At 52.3% G+C, this 7715-nt stretch overlaps 1 protein-coding gene across 1 annotated transcript; it reads right to left on the bottom strand.

Annotated features, from left to right (window-relative positions):
- Positions 1-268: 268 nt before the first annotated feature.
- Positions 269-6256, bottom strand: YPEL1 (yippee like 1). The gene is made up of 4 exons (XM_082667397.1): positions 6042-6256; positions 4696-4739; positions 4236-4344; positions 269-3536 (listed from the first exon to the last, which is right to left on the bottom strand). The coding sequence occupies exons 1-4, from the start codon at positions 6246-6248 to the stop codon at positions 3447-3449; spliced, it is 450 nt and encodes a 149-aa protein (XP_082523523.1). The 5' UTR covers positions 6249-6256; the 3' UTR covers positions 269-3446.
- Between the last annotated feature and the right edge of the window lie 1459 nt (positions 6257-7715).

Below are 7715 nucleotides of genomic sequence, written 5' to 3'. Positions count from 1 at the left end.
CTGAAGATCTTCAAAGCCTGCCCTTTCCGCGCCCTCCATCCCACAGTCCTCCTGACTGTGACGCTGCTCCCTTGGCTTCCAGAAGCTCCCATGGAAGCTGAGGGACAGCTGCCTCCTCCCAGGACCCGTCTACTCCCTCTGCAAGGCCAACAGGGTCATCACTGCCCTCCCCTACTCAGCACTTGTGTCCTCGGGTCAGCAAGGCCACCACCCCCTTGGGCTCTGGTCCCGTTTCTCTCCTTTCCTGCCTCACCCGAAACCTCACGTCAGTGAGTGCCAACAGCTCTTACTTCTAGAAGGTACTGTGGCTCTTTCCGCGTCTCTGCTTCTGAGCCCTGGGCCTGTCTCACTTGCCTCCTCTGAGCCTCATGTGCAGGTCCCCACGGATGGTGGTGCCTTCCCTGCACACGGACCCACCGTGCAGCCCGTCCTCCGAGGCCCCTGCCCATGACCATCAGCTGGGACCTGGGCTCGACGGTGACCTTTCCATTCCCCCGATGCCTTGGGCCAGGCTGCCGTCCCTCACGTCTTCCTAACCCTCTCCATTGAGGGGCTTACACGCCCGTGCTGTCTCCGGGAGCTGGGGTCACGGGGAGGAGGTGGCCGGGCCTGGTGACGGCCAGCCTAAGTGCCCTTGTGGGCCACACAGGGACGCTTGCCTAGGGCGCCTGGACCCCCAGATTGGGGGCTCCACCCTCAGCAGCTCCTTGGCTACCCCGTCAGGTCACGAGACCCGTGATGCCGCTAACTAGGAGACATTGGATGTTGGAAGCTTTATTTTTAAACCTCACAGACAGAGGACGGAGAGCCGGACGTGGGGCCAGAGGAAGCCTGTGCATGTGAGCTTGGCAGTCCTGCTTGAGGGGCAAACCTTCGGGCTGGCCTGGGCTTCTGTCCATCCGTCTGTCTGGCAGCCATGCCCAACTGCCCTGAGGGAAGGCCAGCCACCCTGGGCTGCAGCCCCGCAGTGCCACCCACAGTGAAGGACAGGCCTGCCCAGAGTCTTTGACAAATGAGGGTTTACATTTCTGTAGGTCGTTTTGAGCTTAAATTGTAGTTTTCTAGACATTAAAAACATTCAGATTTTGTTAATTCCCTGGTGAGGTTATCAGGTAAATTAAACGACTTTTTAAACAACTCCCATTTCTGATCCCTCCTAATATCTGACAGATGCCATCAAGAATAAGCATTAAGGTATAAAAATACTGTATATGTACTGTGCAGAAGACATTACATAGTTTAACTTAAATGCATTTATAATCCTGGCATCACCTCCCACTCTTCGCAAGGAAAAAAAATATCTTAAATAAATAAAAGTCACAGGGTGATATTTACTGTTTAGGAATTTAAAAGGGTGGCGCATCCCAGCACTTGACCAGGTCTCGTGAGTGTCCGTCCTCGAAGCTGCTCACGGTCAGTTCATTTGGTTTCAAAAGGAGCTCGGATTTTGCAGAAGACTAACAAGAAAAGTGTTAAGAGTCTTTGTTGGTGTCAGCTACAAAAATACAAAAGTCATCATGGACCACTGGTAAAAACACTTCGATGCCACCACAGAGACGGCACAAAACCAAAGTGCTCAGAGCAGAGGAGCAGTAACTGTGCCCAGAACATACAAAACCTCTAAATATAAGTTGAGTGTATACAAAGGAATTTTAGGAGGTTCCTCAGCGTCAGGAAGCATCTTTTGGAGAAGCAGCTGGGCCACAGGCTGAAGCTTGGGGAGGAGGCCCGGCTGAGGAGCCGCTGGCTCAGGTGGGGTCTCAGGGATTTGTACTCACGTCTCAGGGAAGGTGCTGGCTGGGCCTTCACGGGGCACTGAGGACCAGGCCCAGGGCCCAGCTTGGGAGGCGGCAGAGTGCCTGCAGTGGAGGTCTGCGCTGTGCCAAGCACTTCCCTTGGCAACTTGAGATGCATTCAGGCCCGCTGGTCACCCTCGTGGACGACCCGGCAGGCAGCGCACTCCCCACGATCCAGGCTGCAGGTCCAGGCAGAGATGGTGTCAAAGGGAAGCCCAGGTGAGTGGCTGGGGGTCAGGGGAGGGCCACCCACCAACTGGCAGCCAGTCCCTCTCTGTCCCCAGCCAGCTCACGCTTGTGGCCATAGGACTAACCTCGTCTGAAGGAGTTTGGGAGCCGGCCTGTACCCTCCTCTCTTCCCCCCGCCCTCAGCCCTCTCTCTGACCCTCAGCACTGGGGTCCTGGGAGTCTCATGACCCGGTGACCACACTGATGGCCCCCAGACGCCCAGTGGCAGGCTGGGCCCACTGGCCAGAGCCAGGTAGAACACTGAAAACGAAAACTGTTGTGGGAATGCCTTTTGGTCTCCATTCTCTGCAAAGCGGCCAAAACCCGTGGGTGGTGCCCACTCCGTGCATAGGCACAGTAAGTCGGAACTTGAACCTGTGGCAGAAACGCAGGACTCGGGAGGCCGGCTGCTGGGCCTTGCCTGTGTCGGCCCACAGGACAGAACCAGGGAGGCACGGGGACCTGTTGAGCAAACCAAACATCTTCACTGCAAAGTTTAAACCTGTCTTCCAACTGTAACCTTTTCCAAAATTTTAAAACTATCTGGCAAATGTTAAATTTGGAAGCTTAGCCTGCTCTGGCCTCTTTCAAATATGCAAAAAATAATTCTTTTTTTTCAAGTACATCAGAGTAGAAAAGGAAACCTGATTTCCCTTGGTCCAGCGCGTTCCACTCTTAACTCCATGGACCAGCCGCCCAGTGCCTGACCTGGAGCCCCCATGGGCCTGGGCCTGGGCCTGCACACTGGCCCAAGACCGTCTCTGCTAACGACTCGTTCACTCGCCTGTGAGATAAGGAAGCTACTGGCTTAAATAAACATGTTACATTAGACGCATTTCTCTATAGCTTATCTAAAATGTTATTACTGGTGGCCTCTGTTTTTGAACAAGGCTAAAAACACCCTTGGTGCATAGATTCATAGATTTCTGAGAGATTCCTAAGTAAGCACTGCCCTCACAGCTCATCTGCAAGAAGAATAACCAACGTTGTTGTTCCGCGAATCGGGGAGAAGTTACCATACCTTCTCTCCAAACAAGAGGGGAACCTGGCTCTCCGAAGAGACCTCCCTGTGGGCTTTGGGGCTTCGGTCTGGTTTTCTATCAAACACGAAAGAGCACAGCCATACTATCTTAAAGGCATTGGTTAAAGAAGGTGTTAGCTGGATGGATAAGTCACCAGTTGGTTAGGTCTTTTCTCTACATCTTGAGAAATTAGAAAAAGGGCATTGAAACTTTTCAGAAATAACCGTGTTATTGAAGAAGACACAGATCAGAGGGACGCCTTACCCAGGGGATTGGCCTGGAGAGGCCGCCTGTGAGGCTCGAGTTCAAGAAACACTGCCATCAGATGTGCCTATGTTTCCATTACTTATACCGTCTTTTTCACAAAATCGTATTCAAAAGAGAACAGGAAGTTTTCACTTTACTCCCAACCATTGTCTTTGATCATGTGAGCAAGCTCAATGATAAATTTTCCTTCCTTATATTTCTGACTGCTCTCAAAGGCGTGTTCCTTGAAAAGAGAGAGACAAGGTTTCAGGACAGAATCGGTTTTGTTTTTCAACTTCATTTTACACTTTGCAAAGAAAATAACTGCAGTATCACGTCTCCCCAGACGCCCCTTGCGCCGTGTGGTCCAGGGCTGGGGAGGGGTGGCTATCTGGGTGACCAGCCCTCAGGAGCAGGGCAGGTCTGGCCTGGACTCGCAGAATGATGGTGAAACTTGTCGGGAACTACTGATTCAAGTTTGTTACTGAGTACCGACCATGTGCAGGACAGTTTGGGAAGGGAAGCCAAGCAAAGGCCTCCTTCCCGGGACTCCAGATACAGGGGAGTGAAGTCCTCAGGGTCACAGATGGTGGACAGGGGAAGGCCCTTCTCGGGGGCGAGGGATGCAGTGGCTCAGACACAGCCCCCACCCCGTGCTGGAGTCTGGGGGTGGGTGGTGTGTGGGACAGGACCAGGGCCCAGGGCCCAGGCGGGTCCTGGGGGTGGGCCCCGAGGGGTCTGCTGTGAGCACAACTGCAGGGTCATGTCCAGTCCCCCACCTCCCACCTGGCTGGTGACCATCCCTCCCTCCCCCAGTCCATGGACTCTAAAAGGTGTGGTTTTTAAACATGTTCCTTGACTGGCAGCACCTATCCCGCTTCCTGGCATGTTTTGTTTCCACAGGGAATGTGTTCTTTATTACAGCGGACCCGCGGTCACTCACGTATTTCCACCCAAGTGTGGTCTTGCAGTTCTCACAGTAGATGTCCGCCACGGCGTGCAGGCCGGTGAGAAGGACCCGCTCCTCCGCAGGGCCGCAGCCCACGTTCACCCTGTGGGGAGGAGGCGCTGGGACCCTCATGGGGCCCCGGGCCCACAGTTCCGCCCCCACCACCTGTTCCCAGGATACAGGGTGTCCTTCCTGACTCCCCCCACCTTTGAACAACTTCTTGCCTCCCCCGAGAATCCAGGATGGGACAGGCTGTGGGGAGGGGCCCACAGTCCTGCTGTCTCGGTGGAAATCAAGATCTACCCCAGTGGGAAACAAACCACACCCAGCCTGGGAAAAAAGCATCTGCTTTTCTGAGCCCTCGATGGCAGCGAGCACTGGCAGGCTCTCAGAAGCAGCACGCGGGGCCTGGTGGCAGACACGGCACTGGCGAGGCCAAGGCAGCGATACTCACACTGAGTTGAAGAGGTAGGCTCGTCCCTGACTTCCCTGAAAGGACTGCAAAGAAGAAAGAGGGGTTAAAGGCTTTGTCGTGGTCAGATGGAAGTGACGCCATTCATCACCAGCTGGAACGCGAGGCCACGTCGGGGCGGCTCCACCCAGAGGGCCTCTGTGCTTGATTATTTTAAAGAACAGCTTACTACTGGCTTTGGGGTCCTTTGAAAGAAGCACCTCAAATTCCTTTTCGACACTAACAACCCACTCCCCCCACCGTGTGGCCAGAGCAGTGCCTGAGCTACACGGCCGATCTGGAGGCCCCGGAGCAGCTCTCCCTCCGAAGCTGGTGCTGAGGGGCTGCCCTTCCACTGAAACTTCTGAATGCACAGAGGGGCCACAGAAGCAGTGATGGCACAGACACCACCTTATCTGATGGCTTTCCCTTAAGATGATGGACCCAGGACTTCCCTGGTGGTCCAGTGGTTAGGACTCTGCACTTCCACTACACGGGGCACGGGTTCCATCCCTGGTCAGGGAACTAAGATCCTGCAAGCCGCACGTGTGTCTGCCCCCGAAAAAAGGACCCTGTCACTTCCTTATCACAAGTACAGAGATGATGTTCTAACTGCCTGAAACAAGAGGCCTAAGCATGGATTCCAGAAACTTCTTGATGACTTTGTTTTCAAAGGAGCAGAAGGCTCCTGCCCAGGGAGGCAGACTTAGAGGACGGGTGGGGGTCGTGACCCACAAGCACGGGGAGGGAGGACAATCACTGTCTCCCGAGGGATTGTTTTAAATGTTCCCAAGTGGTTGGTTATAAACAGGACAAACTGCTAGTCAAGAGTTCAAGGCAATGAGGCAGGTCCTGCCCTCTTCACCCCCAGGGGGCTGCTCGTGGCCCCCACAGCGCCGTGGCCCTGGCAGAGCTTCCCTCCCAGGCTCTTTCCTGAAAGATCCAATTGCCCCCAAGGCAGCCTCTTCTCTTCTTAACTATTCTGAGTTTTAAAATTTTCTTAATTCCCTTATTATGAAACTATTTCCACAGATTTTCCAGGCTTCCTTTGTACTGTCCACGTCCCCTGGCTTTACATGAATTTAACTGCTCTTACAAGTCACTGACTCATCTTACTGTGGGATCTTCAGAGGCCCGTGGCCTGGCCCCCAAAATCCACCACTCGGCCAAGACCACGATGTAGCTGCCCTCACTCACACACACAATTTCCCTCAGTGCCATCCACAGGGCTCCAGACATTCTGGGCCCAGCAAACCCAGGAGGCCATGGGGTGGTTCAGTATTTGTCTACACTTAGGCTCAGTGATCATGGCTGAGGACAGCCTACCGAGTTCTTGACCAGACACTTGCCTTGGAGATCAGCTCATCGTGATTGGCCAGGTGGGCCCTGCAGTGGACACAACTGTACGTTCGGTGGCAGTTTGGCAGATACGCTTGGAAAGTTTTGGACCTTGTCATCTTCACCATCTCCGCTGGGCACTCCTGGCTCAGCTCAGGGCTGGCACGGGAGGAGCTGCAGCTCTGCTGGGCTCTCTGACAGAAGAAACACTGGAACATGCACGCAAGAGCCGTTGTTGTTCAGAGGGCGTGTGGCTCTGTCCACACAGCTGGGGTGAGAGAAAAACGCCACAACCTGTCAACAAGTCAACACAGAGCAGAGGGTCACAGAGAGAATGAAACACAAAAAGTGTGTTTAGGAAGCCTGTTGTGAAGAAGGGAAGTGCAGGCCTAGACGTTAAAGATCTAATACTTCAATAGTAATATGAGTACATAAAACACTAATAGCTAATCATGGCTTAGCCATTCTAAATTTAGTTGGAAGTGGCAGGTGAACTAGTTTTACACATAAATAATTTGAGAAAACTTTTGCCCAAATACATCTTATATTGTGTGGCTTCAGAAAATGTGAAACAGCAGCCAACATGACTCCCATCTGAGTGAGGCCAGCAGCACTGCATACATCTTGTCCCAAACAATGGAACTGGCGACTCGAAGCACCATGACATTTATGAATACGTGTGTGATGGATCCAGTATTAATCTCTGAGAAATTATGTGTCAGTCCAGAAGTAAACCCTCACATATAAAGTCAAGTGATTTTTCAACAAGGGTGTCACAACCATTCAATGTGGAAAGAACAGTCTTTTCAACAAACGGTGTGGGAAAACAAGATATTGACATGTGAAAGAATGAAGTTGGACCCCTGCCTCACACCATATACAAAAATGCACTCAAAATGGATCAAGGAACTAAATGTAAAAACTGTAAGACCCTTAGAAGAAAATGTAGGGAATAATCTTCATGATGTTGGATTTGGCAGTGACTTCTTGGATCTGACAGCAAAAGCACAGATGTGTGTGGATTTACAGAAGGTAAAGTGAGAGGAAAATGGGGCAGAGGCACTATGTGAGGAGATGAGGAGGTGATTCCAGAACTGAAGAAAGACACCAATCCACAGACAAGTCCAACAATCCCAAGCAAGATAAATAAAAAAGCCACACCTGATCACCTAATAGTGAAACTGCAGAACACCAAAGAAAAAAGAAAAAAAGTCTTAGAAGCATCCAGAAAGGAAGGGAAAATTACTTTTCAACAGCAACTTCCCAAGTAAAACAGTGGAACCCAGAAGGCAGTAGGGGAAGGTACCTGTAAAGTCCTGAAAGATAATAACTGCTTTCCCAGAATTCTACATGCAGTGAAAATATCTTTCAAGAATTCAGGAAATGGGGGCTTCCCTGGTGGCGTAGTGGTTAAGAATCCGCCTGCCAATGCAGGGGACACGGGTTCAAGCCCTGGTCCGGGAAGATCCCACATGCCGCAGAGCAACTAGGCCTGTGCGCCACAACTACTGAGCCTGCGGTCTAGAGCCCGCGAGCCACAACTACTGAAGCCCATGCACCTAGAGTCCGTGCTCCACAACAAGAGAAGCCACCTCAGTGAGAAGCCCACACACTGGAATGAAGAGCAGCCCCTGCTTGACGCAACTAGAGAAAGCCTGCGCGCAGCAACGAAGACCCAACACAGC

Source organism: Grampus griseus (assembly GCF_964374135.1).
Source record: "Grampus griseus genome assembly, chromosome: 12".
Lineage (NCBI taxonomy): Eukaryota > Metazoa > Chordata > Mammalia > Artiodactyla > Delphinidae > Grampus > Grampus griseus.
The sequence above is the reverse complement of the archived record's forward strand: the minus strand, read 5'-3'. Positions and strand labels throughout refer to the sequence as shown.

Bases quoted from the DNA above. Each gene is read 5' to 3' on its own strand.
- YPEL1 (XM_082667397.1), bottom strand. From the start codon at position 6,248: ATGTTCCAGTGTTTCTTCTGTCAGAGAGCCCAGCAGAGCTGCAGCTCC. The intron at 4,740-6,041 runs GCAAGTGTCTGG...TCTTCTTTGCAG, and splicing joins ACGATGAGCTGATCTCCAAG to TCCTTTCAGGGAAGTCAGGG. The intron at 3,537-4,235 runs GTGAGTGACCGC...TCTCTTTTCAAG, and splicing joins CCACACTTGGGTGGAAATAC to GAACACGCCTTTGAGAGCAG.